Source organism: Notechis scutatus, chromosome 5 (assembly GCF_049901735.1).
Source record: "Notechis scutatus isolate UNSWTSFEM ecotype Mainland chromosome 5, rNotScu1.2, whole genome shotgun sequence".
Lineage (NCBI taxonomy): Eukaryota > Metazoa > Chordata > Lepidosauria > Squamata > Elapidae > Notechis > Notechis scutatus.
In genome coordinates, this window is record NC_142013.1 from 91558219 (window position 1) to 91580260 (window position 22042).

General features: G+C 35.9%; 1 protein-coding gene across 4 annotated transcripts in view; it reads left to right on the plus strand.

Moving 5' to 3' along the window:
* The window catches only part of PCCA (propionyl-CoA carboxylase subunit alpha), a 232525-nt gene that overhangs the window by 51762 nt on the left and 158721 nt on the right, over window positions 1-22042 (plus strand). For all 4 annotated transcript variants that reach the window (XM_087967316.1, XM_087967315.1, XM_087967314.1 and 1 more), the window contains 2 exons: window positions 14636-14767; window positions 20584-20620. In XM_087967316.1, coding sequence (XP_087823442.1) covers window positions 14636-14767; window positions 20584-20620 — 169 coding nt within the window. The remainder of the gene's footprint in view (window positions 1-14635; window positions 14768-20583; window positions 20621-22042) is intronic.

The following is a 22042-nucleotide window of genomic DNA, read 5'->3' on the forward strand; positions in this document are numbered from 1 at the left end:
ATTTGGATTGTAAGATTGGTGACAGTATTCTTGGCCGAATTTTTAGTAATGCAGCCAGGATTCATTTTATTCTTGGATATTCATTTGTATGTCATAAAGTGACAAGTAGCACTATATGTCAATAGGATTTTTCATTTCTCTATAAATGAAGAAATTCAGATTTTTTTTTATTGATGGTTTTAGATAGATCTATTTTTTTGTAAGAATTATTTCTTACACTCAAGTTACTTCATTGGAGAAGCATGGACGTATTTCCATGTGTTATCTTCTTTAGTTCCCTGTTTTGTGTACAACTTAACAAACTGAAATATAACTTGGAGTATAGTTGGCACAAGCATATATGTAAATGATTTTAAATTATAGAACTATTTTTCTTAATCAAGGCAGATATATTTTTATAATTGAATCTATCAGTTCCATTTTTGGCCCTGAGCCCAATTTTACAACACTCCTGCAATTTCCATTTAGACCTCTGATACAGAGAAGTGATGTGCAGGAAGAAGGAAGGTGCTGATTCATTTTTGCATCATGGACTTAGTTCCATGCATGATTGGTTGGAGATCCCTCGCAAAAGAAGCAATAGGTCCTAATTCTACTTTAAATCTTAATCAGTGCAGGCCTCTATCTTGTGAAGTGTAATAAGAAAACTATTACTCAGTTCCATTCTGATACCAAACCATTACATATATCTTATGGATCTGCTAGCTTAGAACTTTTTATAATACAGGAAATACATTGCCTATTTTCAAACAAGATGGGTGTAGGATAAATATTCCAAATATTGGAAGGTGAGTTATATACATAAATGTACAATGCTGGAAACTAATTTTAGAATTAAATGTCTAAGAGAAAGTTAAAAGCTAAATTATTACATAGGAAGTAAATTTACATAATCAGAGGATAATGACTTCCAGCTGAAGCTGGAAATAGTTTCAGTAACCATCTTAATATTCAAAAATGCTTATATACAAATCACATCTATTGGTCTAAAGTTTGAAGAACTTAAATACTTCATTTAACTCATGTCTTTGGTGTCTTTTATAAAGTACATTTAAATTTGAAGACTCAGATTAAAATACTATGTTCAAAAATCTTTAAATTGTCTTTGTCCCGTTTCCTTTGAAGAGGAAGGTAAGTACACAATAACCTCAGACAAGATAATTATATAACCAACAAAAGAAGAGGACATATTTGATTCAGTGGGTTGTCTTTAGGATTTGATAATGCAGCCAACTGTTATTTTATCTGCAAATGCAATTTTGCACATACTTATTTGGAAATAAGCTTGATTGAATCTAGTGAAGCTTACTTGTGAGCAAAGATACGTTGTTACAGAATTTGGGATTAGAGACATTGTTTTATAGTTGTTCTAGTCCTTCAAAGGCGTGCCATTTGAGTTGGTGCTTTTGGGGCAAGAGAGGACCGACTGTTTGATTGACTGATACTAGATAAAAATGATCCCACTTTTATTTTGTTCAGCGCTAAGCATAATGCTACATAATGCTGTTGATTTTTTTTTCTTCCTGCAACAACAACTTCAGAGATGGATTGAACTCTTGGGCAGTGCTGTGATGAGAGCCCTAGAGACTCCATCTCATTTATGTGAAGGTGTTTGGGAAAGTGATTTGTTGTTTGGGTTAAATATCAATATGCTGACAGTTTTATTCTCTCTCATCACACCAAGCAAGACCCTATTGGGTAGACAGGCTGGGAAACAAAATGGCAAAAAGTTTATTAGAACTCTACTCTTATTTTTGAAAGGACAACAACATAATCTTGAAAGATTCCTCAGAAACTTCTAATTATCAAATAATTTATTCCCCCCAGCAAAAGAGAATCAAGGTTTGATTTATCTCTGGTTCCTCCTCTCCTTTTAGAACTAAGCTGATGTTTATGATGTTTATGTAACCATCCTTGCTTTCCTCCTCCATGGCTTTGGCCAGACTTCTGGAAGAGATATAGCAGAAGTCTTTACCTAGTGACTAGAGGCAATGGGTGGTGGAATATCTATATGGACAGAACATACAGGCTCAATCCCAGCAAGGCAGACTTACTCTTATGTCCATGCACATTACATAAATTGCTCTGGGTAGGACTGTGCTTCTCCTAAAGAAAAAGATGCACAACCTGGAGGTTCTGCTAGAACATGGCTGTCAAACTCCTGGCCTGCAGGCCAGATGCATCATGCGGTGGCCATGCCCATGCCCACGCCCAGTTTAGCGACGGGGAAAACAATCCCAATATGTCACATGATGCCCCGTGACGACGTGAGTTTGACACCCCTGTGCTAGAAGAACAGATGAAGGCTGTGGCCAGAAGAGTGTTTGGCCTGCTCTAATTTGTCTGCTAGTTGGATTGTTTCTTGGATCAAGTAATGCCAAACAACAGTGATCTATGCTCTTGTTAACTCTCAGACTATTGCATTTTACTTTATGTCAAGCTGCCCTAGATAAGCAAAAACGTGTTGCTGGCACAGAATTCAAGGGTGTGCATTAATTAGAATGTGTGTATGTATGTTCAGAAGAATAATGTTTATTTGGCAGAGGCTGTGATGGTTCCTGGTAGGCTTCAACTTAAGGGTGATTGCTTATCAAGCCTTTTATGGCTTGCGTCCTTGTTCCTGGACTATATATCCATTCTACACTTTATAGCCCAGGGCTCACCAAACATTTGGACCTCAGGGACCACTAAATTCATAATTTTAATCCCGCAGACCACTAATATGATCTGTCTAATGACTGACTAGGTGGGTGTGGCTAAGTGGTCATGTGACTGGGTGGGCATGGACAACTTGATGTCATTCACTTCAGGGGCCGCCTCACCAGCTTCTACTTGCCCCTCCTCTCCCAGCCATTCCTTGCCAGCTTGCCCGGGCTCCTTAGGGCCTCAACAGGAAGCAGTTGTTGGAGCTAAGCAGCCATCACGAGAAAGAGTTGGCAAAACAGTTGGCTCAGTTCAAATTGGATCTGACCGAGAAGGAGGCTCAGCAGAAGCACCTCACTGAGGACTATGAGCATAGGCTTTCCAAGCAGAGGGAAGACTGGCAGGACTGCAAGGCCAGGTACTGGTGCCTGGAGGCTCAGCGGGCTGAGATGGTCAGCCAATTCCAAGCCACGAAGCAGTCCCACTGGAATAAGGCCCTCCGGCTCTTCGCTACCAGCAGCACTTCCCTCCAGACTCCAGCCTTCACCCAAAGGCCTGCACCAGGAGGCTGAAGCAGGCCCCAAGTTGGAATTTCTGCCCCCCTCCGACCCACACAAAAAGACCCCAAAAGGAGAAACTCTCTGCAGCAACACAAACATTTATTGCATGTATTCGGCTCAGGGGCTGTAATTTGAGGACCCCTGATTTAGTGCAATATAAAAAAATGCAAATATTCTTTCTGTGGACCAGTGGTCCACGGATCACCAGTTGGTGACCACTGCTATAGCCAGAACAGAAGGCAGCCAATACCCACTCCTTAAGAGATCAAGAGAGTTGGGGTATCCCCCTTGCTCTCCAACAGCCTGGCACCTATGATCAACTTTGCTCTTCTTTTACCCTACAGAAGTGGTGAAAACAGTCCTTTTCTACACAGAGGGGAAGACTTTTAATTGGGGAACAGCAACTAACATGTTTTTTGTTTGTTTGCTTGTTATGTCGTGTTTTAATATTATAATACTGTAATCCACCAAGAGTCTGATGAACAGTCACTATATATGAATTATTGGAATAAATAAAAAGCTGCTGTGTGGAATTTCTTGATATGGGCTGAATTGTACCTTTCAGCACACATAGGGTTAAGTGAAAAGGTTATAGTAATCTAGTGTGCAGTTTCCCTTTTTACTGCACTCATTAGCAGTGGCAAGTCCAAGCTGCAGCCCATGTCAGTAATTTACATTTCATTGCTAAGTGACTGTTCTTGTTCAAGGGTTTTTTCTAAGGCTGTTGAACATACTCGTATTGAGAATAAACAGAGTAGAAGAATTGAAAGCCAAATACCCTGCCAGGCTTTTCAGTAGGTCCTGAAGTTTCCAATAGATAACTGATTAGTGTTGCATGGAGCATTTTGAGAATAAAAAGATAAAGCCTATAAAATTATGGCAGGTGGGATATCCTATTTTAAATCTCCTTTTGTTACTACTTTTATAGCCATCCTCCTTAACTTTTCTCTCCCGCTAATCCTTCTCTGAACGTGGAAGTCCAGCTTACTGGAGACAAAGCAAGACAACAGAGCAATGTCTACTAGGCTGCTTCTCTCTACTCCCTCCTCTCCCCCACCCCAACTGTAAGTAAAGTCTGTTATGAGGATTGAAGAAACAAAAGATTTAATAAGCTTTGCAGCTCCCTGGGATCAAATTATAAAGTTTAGAGATTCTGCAGAATTTTTTCTCTGGGACTTGATTCTCCTATTTGGCCTGATGGTACTAGCTTGTGGTAGCATGTTTAATTTGACGGCATATACATCGTGCAGAAGACAAATGGCATGAACTGGAGGAATATCGTGTTGACAGGGTATGATACTGATGATCTGAGCACGCCTATCTAGGCATTACTGTTTGTGACAATCATTGGCACAGCTTTATTATTTTTTTAATTGATCTGAACAACACATAAGTTTCTTTGTTTTTTTTTCTTAGATATACATATGTTGCTTTTAATTTTTTTAAATAAGCCACTACGAGTCATTTTGGAGTTAAGCAACTTTGAAATTGAAGTAGTGAATAAAAATAAAGTCCTGAATTAGCACAAAATTAATGATCTGAAAAAACATTCTTTTTTAAAAATATGCCTTTGTCTTTCTTTTTCAAATGTTTGCATAAGCTAGATATGTTTTCCTGGTACAGGAGATACATAAAAATACCATTGCCTTTTGTCTGAAAATATCAAAATTAACTATATTTTATTGATAACATATATCGGTATTGAAATAATAAATAAACATTGCAGTATTGTTCTGTACGGGATTGCTGCAATAGGAAGTCTGAAAAGCCTGAAATATCTTTCTTTTCTAAGTATATTATTAGAAAACACAAGTAACGCATTATTTTATTTGAAATAACTTTCTTAGAAATTTCAACCTTTTCAGATTTTACAAATTTGATGCATGAGTTGACTTGAGTCCCTTTGGGAATTGTATCAGTACCTTGTCCTCATTTTGTATTTTCATAGAAGAATTAAAAAATACAGCATTTTACCTGCTTTATGTTGTCTTTTAATACTGTATACCAGGGGTAGTCAACCTTTTTATACCTACGGCCACTTTTGTACCTCTGTTAGTAGTAAAATTTTCTCTAACCGCCCACCAGTTCCACAGTAATGGTGATTTATAAAGTAGGGGACAAAACCCCTACCGCCCACCATGAAAGCTGGAACACCCACTAGTGGGCAGTAGGGACCAGGTTGACTACCATTGCTGTATACTAACATAATTTTAAAAAATCTTTATCGGAAAGTTCATCACTTTTTATTAAAATTGAACACAATAATCCTATAAAAATGAGCCAGAGCTTTCAATACTCTGTTTAGACATGTGGATCTATATTGGAACTAATGCACTGTCTACATAGAAAAAATATTACAATATTTTTATTAACTAACTTTCAGAAAAAGTGGTCAATTTTTGCTTTTTTGCAATTTTTTTGTACTGCCTTGGGTCCTCAGATCTTGCAGTGCCATCACTTCGGGGGGTTTCAAAGGGTTCAAAGCCATCAGTCAAAGGACTCAGAATTACATAATAATAACAGAGTTGGAAGGGACCTTGGAGGTCTTCTAGTCCAGCCCCCTGCTTAAGCAGGAAACCCCCGTGTCATTTCAAACAAATAATTGTCCAATCTCTCCATAACTTCTGGAGGCAAGTTGTTCCACTAATTAATTGTTCTGTCAGGAAATTTCTCCTTAATTTGAGTTTGGTTCTCTCAGTTAGATTCCACCCATTGCTGCTTGTCCTGCCTTCAGGTGCTTTGGAGAATAGGTTGACCCCCTCTTCTTTGTGGCAGCCCCTTAGCTATTGGAACACTGCTACCATGTCACCTTTAGTCCTCCTTTTCATTAAACTAGACATACACAATTTCCTTTGTTATTTACCTATTTTGGTATTTCTATTCTACCAAATCCATATGAATCCTGAGCAGTTTAAATAGCAATAAAACATATGTTCAGAAGACCAGAAACTTAATGCTTGTCTGAAGCTGCTTGATATAGATACAACCACAAAACTGACCTACCTGACATGACCTCATCCACAAGGGCTATCAAGCTTATGAAAAAAAATGCACTGCTAAAGCACAACATACGCAAGGTCAGAGCATTTAGTGCAACAACTGCAGTGCCTACACATATCCAACATTGTGAGAGCATTGTTTTCCTGGATTGATCTGAACAGGCATTTTAGACATACCGCATCTAGTCTTACTGTCGTAAAAACAAAACAAAAAATATGGTGTTGAGATGTTCATTAATGTTGATGGATGAGCATCAACAGCTTAATATATTTATTTATTGCAGCTTCAGAAATATACAATCAGACAATATACAACCTAATTCTGGTTTGGTAACCAAGTTATCCAAGGGACCGTCTTCTTCCAGTTGTTTCTACCCATCTAATTTGGTCAGTTGGCTTGGGAATATTATGGATCTTGATAGCCAAGGAATGTCTGCTGATGGAGACCATTGATGGTTCCATTATTAACATCCATGACAATAATTCTCAGTGATCAAATATATTTGATTAATACATTTAAGTCGCTTGTTGAGATGGGGGTTATAGAAATCAAATCAAATAAATAAAATGCAGACTACTACTCTCTCTATACTTCTCAATGGCCCCTGTACATAATTGCTGGGAAATGGCCATGCAAGAAGGAAGTTTGAGCATTCACTCCCAACTCTGCAAATTTTAGTTTGTAGCCTTGTTTCCAGGCAGGATATGTGGCATTCCCATTTTTAAATTGCTAATAAAGGTTTGTACTATTTATTTTGGAGGCTTATCTTTGGGTTCTTCCTATTGCTTCTATAATTGAGAGGTGGTGCTTTTTCTCACCCACACAATCCTAATCATACCAGTGTTTGATCCATGCTGATTAACATGTTGTTGCTTAATACTAAAACCAAAACAAAACTCAAAAGCTCTAGAGCTAAAACAATTTTAAAAAATCTGGATGGTTTGTTAGGATTTTTTAGTTAGATTGTAGTAATCAGTCATAGTCAGAGTTTGCTCATGCTTTTAACTATTTTATGACTACTTCTATCTGTCACTACTAATGAGACTGAAGATTTTATTAACACATCTTTGTCCACAGGATAGTAATCACAGTTTGAGCAACAAGCAATGTTAACATTTAAAGGAAGGATATATCGTCAAGAGTGTTTATTGTGTACCTAGGTATAGAAAAAAAGATTCAAGTTTAAACAAAGTTATTTAGAAATATTTATTCAAATTTAGAATACAGAGGATTTTTTAAAAATAAGCCCATATTATGAAAAAATAGCAATAGCAATAGCACTTAGATTTATATACCACTTCACAGTGCTTTGCAGCCCTCTCTAAATGGTTTACATGTCAGCATATTGCCCAAACAATCTGGGTCCTCATTTTACCAACCTCAGGAGGATGGAAACTGAGTTAACCTTGAGCCAGTGAGATTTGAACTGCCAAATTGCAGGCAGCATGATTTGGCATACCTGCGACTAGTACATTTACCCATATTCTATTGTTCTTTATTTACCCATATTCTATTGTTCTAGGATCAAGAAGGATTGACTTCAGAAGATTACCGTTTGTCAAATAGAAGGGCATATTAAAATTTGGTATGACAACTAAGGAATCTGGATATGGGAATGAGTTCAGCTACTTCCAACAATACTCTCCATGATACAAAAGCCTTGTACTGTTGTCTTTTGGCTCACCATGAGGCCCTTGTCAGGCATGACCAGATGTTCATAAGAATACTCACACAACTAACCTTGCTTATCCCTTTTGTTGAATTAGGGAGGTTATTATTTTTACATAGTCATTCTCGTGTTGAAAAACAGTGACTTTGAAATAAATTTTGTATTTTTCATCATCTCATTTCAATTTCTTTAAAATCTGAGTATGAGAATATACTATTTCCTTGTATGTAATGGGAATTGGCTACAGACTTTGAACAATGATACCTCATAAGTTGTTCCTTTATTTACATTCTCCTTAAACTTTTGTATAATCTAATATACTTATTAATTAATATTCACTGTAGGTATTAATATCTCAAAATTACACATTAATTTTTTTGAGTTTTTATTTAATGTCTAAAAATTATAATGTAGAAGTACTGTCAAACCTTTAAATTGATTGAAATATTTATTGAATGCAAAAGTATGTCATTGTGACAATTTATGTCATATGTATGATAATGTGCAAATACTGCCAATGATTTCATTTACTTCAATTTAAGCAATTCGAATGGCAATTCCACACATACTATACAAATTATGTCATTTGCACAATTGATGTTTAATAATGTCATCAGGCAAACAATCTATACCACTGTAAATTTGATTTATTGTATGTGTAGTCTGTTGCATCAAATCAAGCTTTTGCGATAATGATTTCAGGTGATGCATTGACTCCAACATCAGGACTAGAATATTCAAATTACCGTAATACTTTTAAAATTACTTTCCTTAAATGTAGCATAACAGCCTATAGTAATTTCCTCAAAGTGTATCAATTGTGTCACTTCCTATTCATCTAGATCAGTGATGGCGAACCTTTTTGGCTCTCAGTGCCCAAACCAAAATGTGCGTACATACCAGAGCGCCAGAAACCCAAAGGCCAGCTGGCTGGTGTGCATGTGCATGCTGGAAACAGGAAGAGCAGCTGCCGACGGCGTGTGTGCCACAGGTTCGCCATCAAGGATCTAGATTGTTGGGGCAATATGCTGACTCTGTAAATCACTTAGAGAGGGCAATAGAGCACTGTGAAGCGGTATATAAGTCTAAATGCTATTGCTATTGCTACATTATTGGTTCAAAAAAGTCTTAGTGATGCCTACTGTATGCACTTCAGAGTACTTTTGAAGCAGAGGTGGTATTTAGCAGGTTCTGACCAGTTCTGGAGAACCGGTAGCAGAAATTTTGAGTAGTTCAGAGAACCAGCAAATACCACGTCTGACTAGAGATTTTACAGTATCCTTCCCCTGCTATGCCCACCAAGTCACACCCACAGAACCGGTAGTAAAAAAAATTTGAATCCCACCACTGTTTTGAAGCAAACTTTGCTTTCTCATCAAAATCATTCTGAAGTTTGGACCACTTTAGTCACTCTCAAGTATTTTTTGTATTTGAAATATTAATTATTCACCTTTATAAGTTTTGTAGATCATAATAAATGGGAATTTCTTGATTATAGAACTTCTTTGATCCTATCAAAGACTCATATCTTTGGAAAACTGCTAACTTTTTAGTAATAACCTGCAGAAGTTATATCCTCAAATTAATTAGGCTTCTAGGAAGAAACAGGATTTCTACCAGTGCACCTTTCCAACTGCTACTAAATGATAATAAAAGCACTTTCAGCAGGCTAGTTTGGTATAGTGGTGAAGGTACTAGAATAGGAGCCTGTGAGTTCTGGTCCTGCTTTGGCCATTAAGCCAGCTGTCACACTTGCTCAGTCCTGGAAAGAAGACAATGGCAAACCACTCCCACAAAATCTTCCCAGGAAAACTGCAGGGATTTGTCCAGATAATTTACCAAGAGTCAATATTGATATGAAGGCACAATTTTATTTTTTGTTTGCCGTCATTGATGGAACTATGAATTTGGAATTGTATCAGCAAACTCTACAGGTAGATCTGTTCATGAACTGAAACTCCAGAGAAAGTGGATCATGCAGCAAGACCATGACTTTATGACCAAAGAATGTTTAAAGTAGAAGAAAGTTAATATTTTGGAATGGCCAAGTCAAAGACTTTAATTCTACAGAAATATTGTGGAAGGACCTGAAATGGACTGGTCAGGTGAGGAAGCCTACCAACATTCCTGAACGGAAGCGGTTTAGTAAAGAGAAGTGGGCTAAAATTTCTCTAAGCCAGATGTGCAGGATTGTTCCACAGTTATTGAAAATTTCTTTGCAGTTATTGGTGCCCAAGAGGGGCACACTATGTATTGAAATGAAAGGTTCGCATACTTTAGCCACATGCCAATTTTGATCCCTTTGTTAATTGGCTTCACTTTTTCTAGTTTCAGCTCTTGCGGGGAGAAAATATAACATTGCAGGTCAATAGAAATATTGACAATTCAACAGGGCTCACAAACTTTTAAACACCACTGTACGCCTTAATAATGAAGCATTTGAATAAAGTATAATGCATCATACATTGTTATCATTAAGAATAATTAGAGAAAGAGGGATTGTGCTACTTACCTGATTTAGGTTTAAAAATCTTTTTCAAATGATAGTGCTCACATTTTATACACACTGAAGACTAAAAAAATCTGCAATGTTAATAGATAATCGCATCTGATTTTTATTTTTTGCAAAAACAGAAGCAGTCTCAGATGCTTCTGGGAACTCATTAGAAATAAATGGAGCAAACACGCTACAGGAAACCAAATACAAATCTATTTTTAAGGGAATCTTGAGCTTTTGCAGTAGAAGTGTTTGAACATCCCTTCTATTAATTGTAGAAACTACTTAAGATATTCAGTGTCAGTGATCAAGGCCAAGTGTGGAGAATAACTATAGTAGTTCTACTTTCAAAATTCTTGAAAACCATTTAAGGATGTCAGTAGGAGGTAAATTAAAGCCATATGCATTAAGAAGCTAATAATTTGAAAAATGTACAGGAGCAATGAACCTTGGAGTTTGTCATGCACTGAAATGACTATTAGAAACAGCACTGCGTAGTCCTAAATAACAAAATAAAAGTAAAATGAAGTCTGTCTAAAGTTGAATCATCGTGACTTCAGTAATCCAAGCTCAACCTCAGCACTAGTGAGCAAATCTCAGTAAAATTGCAAGCGTTACAATTTTTGGGGGAGTGGAGAGAAATAATATCTATTTTCATCTAAAAAGTTATAATTTAATAATGTTAGATACAGAATTAAAAGCAAATCTTGTGTGCACAACACATTAAAACAATCCAGAATATTTCTTTCTTTTTGTGTTTTCTATTATTAGTTCTCTGCAAGAAACACTCCTTTATCTGAATGACTTGTTTTCAAGTTAACTATGCAAAGGAATGCACTATTGTGTGGTCATTCTTTCAGATCATATATTGAACATCTTGGATTTTATTCATATGCTTTACATTTTGATCAATACATTTGCTAAGTGCTATTGCTATAAACCAAAGGTCTCCAAACTTGACAGCTTTAAGATTTGTGGACTTCAACTCCCAGAATTCCTCCTCTAGTCATGTTAGCTCAGGAATTCTGGGAATTGAAGTCCACAGTTCAGTTGCCAAGTTTGGAGACCTCTGCTTTAAACAGTCTATTTGCCAGATCAAATACTAGAAGTCAGAAAGGTACCAACACATTAAAAACAAGGACCTGGGTTAGGCAGATTTGTCTGATGTTATTAAAAGGTATCATTGCAAGATGTAAGCTGTCTTAAATAAAGCTGCTTTTTGCAATTGACTGATAGTGATTTTGTCAATGCCAATTATATTCATGAAGTGCTCCAAATGTTTCGGGATTTTCCATGCCTGCCTATGCTCCTTGGTAAATAGAGTCTGTCAACATTGCTACATGGATGACTTTGGATTTTAAGATCTTCCTCTCTTGATATATTCACTTGTATTCTTCTTCTTGACTTTAGTGTGCTTGATGTTGTCAGCTGGATGAGTTCTGTAAAATGAGGACCCAGATTGTTGGGGGGCAATATGCTGACATTGTAAACTGCTTAGACAGGGGTGTAAAGCACTATGGAGCAATATATAAATCTAAGTGCAATTGCTAAATGCTATAGGGCATCTTGATTCCTCCAGGTTTCATTCTTCTTCTGTTAATTGTAAAAGTGGCATATTTGTCCAGTCCTAATTGCATTCCTGTGTCTTAGGACCTTGCTTTTGTAATGGAAATTGCATGGATGTGAAGCGACCAATAGTTGGACTTAATCTATAGGCGACTTCATAATTTTGTGATTGAGCCAATTCCTAAAATGTCTTTGATGTTGCCATACTACCAAGTTACTTCAACAGAAACTAGTGTAGTGAATTTGATGACAGCATTTTATAATTGCAAGAACAACAAAATGTGTCTCGGGAATAGCCTTGAAGCTACTCTTCGTCATTTCTATGCGGTTAGGTTTGAAGTTTAATGGGTATGTGATATTTTTCTTTATTTAGACAAATACTTTTAATTCAGTCTGGTCTAATCTTCATTGCCATTTTTTATTTTACACAAGCAAATCTTGGCCTTATGTTATCAGAAAAGAAAAACTATTGCCGTGGTTAATATTTGTGCTGTTTTCACTTTGGTCATTTCCTCTTTCTTCAGTTTATCATCCTTCATGTTCCCTCTATCTCTTTCTTCATTTTTCTTTAGGGAGAAAAAAGTTGGAGTTCTTAAGGCTTTGCTGCCCCTGCCTTCTCTTTGTATTGATCAGTAATACTAAAAAAGAGATGAGTTAACATAAACCTGAGTAGACTCTGTAACCTTCCCCCCTTCCGCCTTTCTGGAAATGTAGATGCAATAACATTTGCAGTTGAAAAGGTTCATTCTCAGTTTCTAATGTTTAAGGATGCAAATGAAGCATTTTGTCTCTTCTGTGCCTGGAGGTGTTATGCAAGAAAACAGAAAGAGGTTTCTAGGATTAGTTCCACAGATTCCTTTTATCATGTAAAAATCTATGACGGATTTGATTGCCAGGAACTGAGGAAATCCTATATGGAAAAGATCTAAAGAAAATTCCTCCCATGTTTCACTTTCCTTCTATCTAAATCAGTAACCAGCTTGATCGTTACAGGGAATATTTCTTGGAATACATGCAATTTTCTATTTACTTCAATTATTTGTTCTCTCTTGGTTTCATGTTTTTATATGCTTCTTGATTATTTCAGTGTTCTGTTTGGAAAAGTATACAATTGTATTAAAAGAAAAATAGATTTGGATGCTCTGACTTTTGGAATATAAAAACTGTTTAAATCAGTCTGATAATTCTCCAAGATTTCAACTCTCTTATTCTCTTTTAGTTTTAGTTGACTATGACAAAGAGTGAATGTGGGAATCCATGTGTTGTTTACAGTTATTTTATGCATTTATTTGTTCCCTTCAATATTACATCAAGTAAGAGTGCCTAGAGTTGTCTTACAGGGGAGATGGTCAGCATAAACTTTTAACAAACAAACATTTAAGAGAGTCAGTTTGGTGTAGTGCTTAAGGCATCAGGCTAGAAACTGAGAGACTTTCAGTTATAGTCCCACATTAGATGCAGAAACCAGCCCTAGGAAGAAGGCAATGGCAAACCACACAACAGCTTTCAGGAATGAACACTGTTGAAGGTACACACTTAAAAAATGCTTATTTCAAATAATGACATTAATTCAGCTTCACCCATGTTTGAGATTGGTCTCACTGTCTGTCTGTCTGTCTGTCTGTCTGTCTGTCTGTCTGTCTGTATCCATCCATCCATCCATCTATCCATTTGTTTGCTATTAACTTTTGGCTTAAATATGTGAACTATCATGATCTGTATGATGGAAATGTATTGTTTCAGTCTAAGTTTTACAGAAGTTAAATTTGTAGAATCAGATATAGTAACCAAGTGGTAAGAAACCAAGTTATACACATGCATTTGTGACATATCCTTAAATCATTTCTTTGATATACTTGACTGTTGTGTTCTGCCTGAAGTAGGGCAGACTAATAAATAAGTAGTTTTATTATCTTATTAGTTAGCCAAATAATAAGCCCTATGAAAGACACCTATACAATTTTTGTTGCCATTATCACATTTTACTTAACAGTTAGCTGTAACTATAATCCTCTTAGCATTCAACATCCTTTCAAGCACCCCCTCCCCCCAAAACGCCCATTATGTATTGTATATATGTCTGTAGATTGGGAAACATAATTAAGGGTTGACATAATAACATCTAATATATTTGAATGGAACAGTATATTCTTTATTACCATAAGTATCCAGATGAGTTTGTAAGCTGCAATATAGCATAAAAAATAATTGCAGCTTTTCAAGTATTTCTTTAAGACATCAGTCTAAAATGGAAGATGTTCTTGATTAGTTTGAAGGTTCGTATTTAGAAATCTCTTCTTCTGAAAAAAAATTCAAACTCCATTTTGCATATCTTCAGCCCTTATAAAAGAAAAAAAGTTGTCATGTTAATTTTAAAGAACGCAGAATGAAATCCTGAACTATATTATATAACATATCTTAGTATGTTCTTGTGGCATCTCAGAGTTATGAACCTAATTGTCCTTTTCTCACTAATGAGATGCTGTTAGATAAGTCAGGCAAAATTATAAAAATGTAAAATTTTCAGCTAGTTTTCCTTGGTCTGGTTTTGATTCATACAAACAGTAATTATGGGATCTTTGCTTTCTCTTCTCATATATACTTTTAATGTACTGTTTCAAGTTAAAGTTACTTGTAGTATGTGAACTACATTCAAAGAGGTCCATTGTAATATTCTTCCTTCCTTCTTTGTTTCTTCAGGCATCAGAAGGTGTTGTTTTCATAGGACCAGATATGCATGCCATTCAAGCAATGGGAGACAAGATAGAAAGCAAACTGTTAGCCAAGAATGCAAAGGTCACTACTATACCGGGTTATGATGGGGTGATAAAGGTAAGAATCTTTTTGAAATCAGGTATTTATATAACCTCATTTTTAATTTAAAAAGTCCTTCGTGGATTAAGATTAGGGTTAAGAATAAGATATATAATTACAACCTTCAGTGGGGCAGTGGGATGTATGATGGAAATCTTTGCATATGATAAGTTGTTGAGATAAATGACACTCTTCATTCTGTATAAAAGAATAGTAAACTCAAAACTATAACTATGATCCGTTTCACATAATACTATATATGTGAGCTCTCTGGTCTTATGATTGTATAACTATGTAGGATAATTGCAAGTACAAATAAATAATTAAATAATAAATTAATACATCAATAAGAAAGGAGAAGCTTTTCTTCACACAAAAACAATGTTTTGAAGAGATAGTGATTTGTTTCCCCATAGAATGAAATGACTGCCATAGGTAGATAGAAGAAAGGAAAATTTGGGAAGGACCCTGCTGCATGTGTGAGTTAAACTACTTCCCTAGCCATAAAAATGAGATTGTGTTAACTCAATTTTGAAAAGTTGCTTCAGAAGAGCATCTCCTTTAAATGAGTCATTAACAGATGCTGCTTTTGCTTTTACATGTTATGAAGTATCTTTTGGAAATCAAATTAGGATTATGAGCCATCTGGGGTTTTGATTTAGGATGGGCGGCCATATAAATGTGTTAAAAATCAAATCAAATAACATGAAACATTGCAAACCCCACTAAAAATGGTTAAGAATCAATTTCCTTAACTATGTAGTTTTGCCCTAGCCTCTGTTACTTGATCACTTAAAATATGATATAGTGGAGAAAGGTATGAACATTGTGGGACCTGTGAATGAAAAATGTCTGCTGTGCTTTAAATGTTAAATATAGTACAGGTGGTCCATGGTTAATGATCGATCACTCAGCAACCAGTCAAAGTTAAAGTAGCACTGAATGAGGAAACATACAGTCAGTCCTTGGACTTTTCATAGCATCCGCACAGTCATGTGATTGCAATTTGGGCCCCAGCAACTGGCTTGTAATTACAACAGTTGTAGTGTCCCACATTCACTAGTTCTCCATCTTCCACCTTCATTGCCAGCTTTTGACAACAAAGTCAATGAGGAGACTGGCAGGAAGTCACAGCTGACAATCGTGACATCACACCTATCGACTGTGCAGGAGTCACCTAACCATCGCAACTAGAATTGCCATTATAAGCCAGCGTGGTCATGAAACATTATGCTTTATGACCATATATCACTTAGCAGATGGAGTTCCCAGAGCTAATTACCCTTATTAACCAAGGACTGCCTGAATCTTGCTCGTCGTAACATTGTTCCCAGTTTCTTTTTCACACTTGGGATGAAAAATGGTCAAACGCCCCTCTTTTTAGTGCTGTTGTACCAAATGGTCACTAACTGAACGGTTGTAAGTCAAAGATATACCTGTGTTCCTTTTGTGTAGCGCAATAGCATAGAACAGATTCTGGGTCAGAATGAGTGCAATGGTAGGGTTACAGCTCGAGAAATGCAAGTGGTTTGGATATTTCCATTTTGGAGCCAGTCAGTGACTTTCATTTTAAGTTGCCTTGTTTTGAGCATACAAAGAAACCTTTGCAGAACTCATGGGGTGAGGGGGGCAATTGACAGAGTATGCATTGCATGATATATGCTTGGTTCTGACCCATAGCTAGCTGTGGATGCCTACGCTGAACATGTTTATACCTTGCTGGTATCTATTGTGGAAAAAAGCGTGAATCAAACGCAAGGGTGTCAACAAGGTACAATAAAAAAATGGTACAAAAACCTGTGATGGTGTCATTGAAACTCCATCTGTTTTTTGTTTTTTGTTTATTCTGGTAGGGTGCTTTTCAGTCACACCAATACAGCTTTTCTTTTGTCTGTTTTGATCATATCCCTTTCCAATGTTATTACCTTTAAACACTTAAAATACGAAGGTAGTAGCTTTTGGCTAAGTATTTTATACTTACACATGTTATGATATGATACTTAATGTAATATGAACCCAGAGTGGGATGGAGCCCTTTAAATGGCTGGTATGAGTGTGTGTTGTCATCAGGATGGATGGTGGATGGGGGTTTATTATTTTATTATTGTTATTTCTTTTATTTTATATTTTTATCTGCTGTAAGCCTCCATGAGTTACCATGAGTGAGTAGGCAGCAATATAAAAACTTAAAAATAAATAAGCAAAATCTGGATTTAATTTTTGTTTTATGGAGAGTGTAGATAGCTTTGAACAATATAATAGTTATTTATTCTTTTCACTACCTTTGGCCTTCAGTCCAAAGCATTTCCCATGACAGCCATTGCTAGATATTAAAATGGCCCAAATCCATAGCTACAGGACACCTATTTGCATAAAATTTGCCAGCACTGTTTTATATGGAACTGCAAACAGGGGCCAATTTCAATCGTGAAATAAATTTTGCAATATTTTTTGATCTTGGTGTTTAGATTAGGACATCTTTGGGAATAATACCACCTTACTTACCAAGGCTGTAGTACAGACATAAAAAAAAAATGAAGCATAAAATTTGAAAGGTGTTCTGTACATGCTAAATATGATCCTATGTTGTATATAGACATTAAGGTAACTACTTGAACAAATAATGCAACCAAAATAAAGATTTGGTTATGGAAGCCATGTACAAGTATAAATATTAATGGGTCTTAAAGAAACTGTAGGACTCTAGGCTTCAGTAGAAATGTTTAACGTTTATCTGTCATTATTCTTCCATCTATTCTGTAGAGTAGATAAAATGTATGTATGCTGATGCTGATTTTGACTTCAGAATCTTGATATCTTTAGTTCTGCCTTTCTTTGAGAATGTATAAAATACTTCCCCCTTCACCTGAACAAAATATGCAAGTGTACATGCCTATATTTAGAGTACATCACTTGAAGTCATTTCATTTGTTTACGTTTTCACAAGGAGAGAATAATTTGGGGCATTAAGTCTCGTGTCTCCTTTTTCAAGAGATTCATCTTTCTATAGGTGGCCCATAGGACCTCATTGGATGTGTCCATGCAGCAGGTATGGATGGTTGTGTGTCAAGGGAAGGAGATCAGTTTATAAACACCTCTTTAAGGATCCCCACCTATATGCCAATTAAACTTAGAAAAATGTTAATTTTCCTAAGCTTTTGCCTTTTGGCAAAGGAATGTGATAATCTTCAGAGGAATAACAAACTAGAGAGTTAGTTTGTCTCCCTTGTTCCCTATAAAACCTCCCTCCCCCAAGTGGTGAGCTATTTGCACCAATGTTAAATTTGAAGTCTAATTGTAAGTCGGACCTGGGTAATAAGATGATCTAGGATTGCAGCATAAGGAGAAGATGGAAAAAGTGTAACTACCCTTTTTCCATATCAGCATAATATAGACATGCAGACCCTGCATGGCAATGAAGCTTGGGGAGGAAAAAATATTTTTCATTGTTAATTCTTAGAGCAAAAGAATTAGAAATGGAAAAGATGTTTCTGTTTGGTTTCCAGAACATGTACCAAGCCTTAAGTTCAAACTCCTGTTTCTGGAGATTCTTACTGGATTTGTTTATAGACCAAGAGGACATAAATAGGAGCTTAATATCTCAATGATTGGGAATGTTTTTAGAAGAAGAAAAAATAACACCGATAGAAAAATGCTGGGAAAATAATAAAGGAAGATTTCTTAACTTTTTCTGTTTGTTCTTTCTCTTTTCAGAAGTAGACTGACTGGCTTTTAAATAGAAGAGAGTGGGTTTGATGCATCTATGTGCTCTGACTAGAGGAAGAACATTTATTATTCTAATATTTTCACAAAGTGGGCTGATAGGATAGTGAAATAGCTTTTGTTTTTGAAGGCTGGGAATTATAGCTTAACACGTGTAATAAAAGGAGTAATAAAGAGTAATTTTAGTGCTGCTTTGAAATGTAAATGCCATACAGTAGCTAGTTGACTTCTTATAGGCTTGAAGTCTGAAACAGTTATTCCCGGTTCACAGGTAACTAAAAGAGAGTGGAAGAACTAGATCGCTTCAACTTTAAAATTCTGTCAATAAAGCTATGCATGATTTTGGGGGGGAGAAAAAAACATGAAAGTTTCCTCCTTGGCTTTACAGTAATCAGGCATTTCGTTAGTCCTCACTCTTCCTGCATTTTATTCAAGAGGCTCTAATTGTCTGTATTTGGCAGGTTTAACACTTCCTGACAGAGAGGCTATTAAGGGGAAGTATTCTCACATAACTGTCACAGGCAGGAACAAAGACCCTTCAGACTCAATGTGTGGAAATCACTAACATTCTTAAATGACCCTTTTCATGCATTTTTAAAAGTCCCTCTAAGCTAGAACTTGGTGCCTGCCGGGGCTGCAGAGAAAGCAACAAGGTGTAACAGTAAACCTTGATTTTATTCTTTCCTGCTTTTTGGTATGGATTTCTGTTTGGTTTAAAAACAGTTTTTGTTTGTAAAATCTCATTAATAGATGTGCCTATTTGAAACACACATACACACAAAGATACCCACACGTGATACTAGTTTCAGGGTTGCTTTGAAATTAACAGGCACTATTTGCAGAGGAGAATAGTTAATGAAAGGAAATTAAAATTTATAACTATTTCCTGTATCAGCTTCCTTAATCTTCCTCACACTCTTAGTAGGTACTAAAATGATTTTGTTTTAATGATTGATTAGCAAAAATCTTTCACCCCCTCTTTCTTTGAGGCAAGGAGAACTCTTGTTCAATAGAAAAAAAACCCCAATGTTTTAAAATATCAGTTTTCATTTTAATGTTCAGTCCCTACAGATTAAGTCATATAGATTAGCTGGAGTGATCTGAATATACTATATACCAATCCAGCAGCAGTTTTAAAAACAAGAGTGAACTGTAACAAAGAATTGTGAGCTCACCTATTTACTTTTAGAAAGGCAGGCCTATTCATACTTATTCTATTTTTTTTTTCATTTCAATAGGAGAAATAGTTTTGGTTGCTATTCTTGAACAGTTGAGTGTCAGAAATCTTCACTGATGTGGTCGGAGGAGATCTTGTGGATTTGTTCAAGATTGTGGTTCAAGATTTGTTTGAACTACTGGGGATTGGGATCCTCTATAGAAAAATGAAGCAAGAATGCCCTTTTAATCATTATTTGAACTATGTTTTGTTACTTTCTCCTCCACCCATGTATCATATTCAGAATCTTAATTCTAAAATAAATTTAAGTAGAGGTAACAGTTTGTATTCTGTTGTTAAAATGCCAAATGCTATTAATGTTTGTGAGTCGAAGTTTCATTTAAGGTTAGCATTACTTTTTGAATTATTCTTCACCCTTCACTCAATTTATGCAACTTTTCTGTGAATCTTCTAAGACTTGTGTTGATGCTGAAGCTTAACCAAACAATAGAGAATCAACTCCCCCTGCTGACTATATCTAGGCCAACATGATACAAGGGTACCTAAGAAGACACGAAGAAACTAAAAAAAAATCAAATAAAAAGGGTATTAGCTGGCTGCTGTCAAATCCTAGTGTTCTAATCTTTGCTTCTTAGTGAAACCTTCTACATTCAATAATTTGAGCAATTTGAGTAATCCTTCTGTAGTCGTGTTGCTTGTTGTTTTTTGTTTCACTAAGTGATTCTTTATTGCTCAAGGGCTGTATAATGCAAGTGACAAGGTAAAATTTACATTTCATTGGAATTAATTTTATATTTCTCTGAATGAAGTGGTCAGAAGGTTGTAAAATCAAACATTAAATGTATTGAAGAAGGCAGTATAATATATCATTGCCTCAGAGACATTGAACAGCACTGATGGGATTAATGGTGGGTCCAATTTCCTGCTTTTACAGGATGCAGATGAAGCTGTCCGAATTGCAAGGGAAATCGGTAAGTTAGGGTTTCTTTACATGGGGACTGGCAAGAGATGCGCATGCTTTTCAGAAGATGCTCTTGACTAAATTATCCATTTAATCAGGAATCTCTTTGGAATACATGATTTTTGGTTTTCAAATTCTCTATTGCTATAAGAACTGGGAGATGTCCTTTGCACCTTAAAACTTAATTCTATATTTATATCTACATAAATGTCATTTTAGCAATTTATGTTGCAAACAGGATGACCTAATCTGTTTAAAAATTGGGTGTTTCATGAGTTTGTCTAAAATGTGTTATAAATAAGTTGCTGATTCTTAGAGAGCAGATATAATTGGGCTTACTCTAATTTTTCCAAAAACACGTGTTGATCTGTGATACAATATAGGCTTTGGTGAGCTACAAGTAAGGATAGAATTTATGTTCATTGTACCTCCAAATTTGATTTTTTAAAAATAATAGAACCTTCTTACTTGTTTTACAAAATGAATTCTTATTGAAATTGAGTGGAGTTTATGTTTTGAAATATCTTTCTCTGGATCATTGTCTTGTGTTTTGACAACTTCATTCTTACAGAATAGATTTTTTTTAACCATTTGAAATTTTGAAGTGTAAGGAGTAGCCATTCCTTCAAAACTGCAGTTCTCTGACGGTGACAGTAATCATGCAATTTTGCTGGCAGTGTTCTGTCTTGGTCTGGATGTCCAAGTACAAACCAGGGCTCATCCTGCTTAGCTTCTAAAATAAGACAAAGATGACTAAATGTTGCCACCTGCTAAGGTGGCATAGAGACTATAAGTCCAATTAAATTTAAACTTATATTTGATCTTGGCCTATATTATGTGATAGTGTCTTAGAGAGACTAAAGTTTATTCAGAAATCTTTGTCCAGTTGTTATTTCTTAGTCTTAAGTAACCTATACAAAAAGGGAGAACATGAACATTATAAAATAGAGATCCAACCTAGATATGAGGAGAATTTCATGAGAAGAATTAATCAGTAGATGGCTTGCCTTCAGAAGTTGTAGGTGCTCGATCATTGGATAACCATTTGTTTGAAATGGTCTAAGGTCCCCTGCTTGAACAGGAGATTGGATTAGAAGATCTCCAAGGTCTCTTCCAATAATTCTAATGAGTTAAACAGTTCTACTTTCTCTCTGTTGCCTGTTACTTCCTTGCCGTCTTCTCTCTTTAGTGGACCAACTGTTTCCTTGATTTTTTTTCTTGTTATTTATATATTGGAAGAACCTTTTTTTAAATTATCTTTGACTTTTGTTGCAAGTCTTTGTTCATTCTGAGCCTTTGCTTTCCTGACTTTGTCTTTGCAGATTCTGGTATCTGCTGATATTCTGCCTTAGTTGTATGTCCCTCTTTCCATTTTTTGTACTTGTCCTTTTTTTCCTTTCAATTTGCCAGAGAGATCTTTGTGCAGCCATGC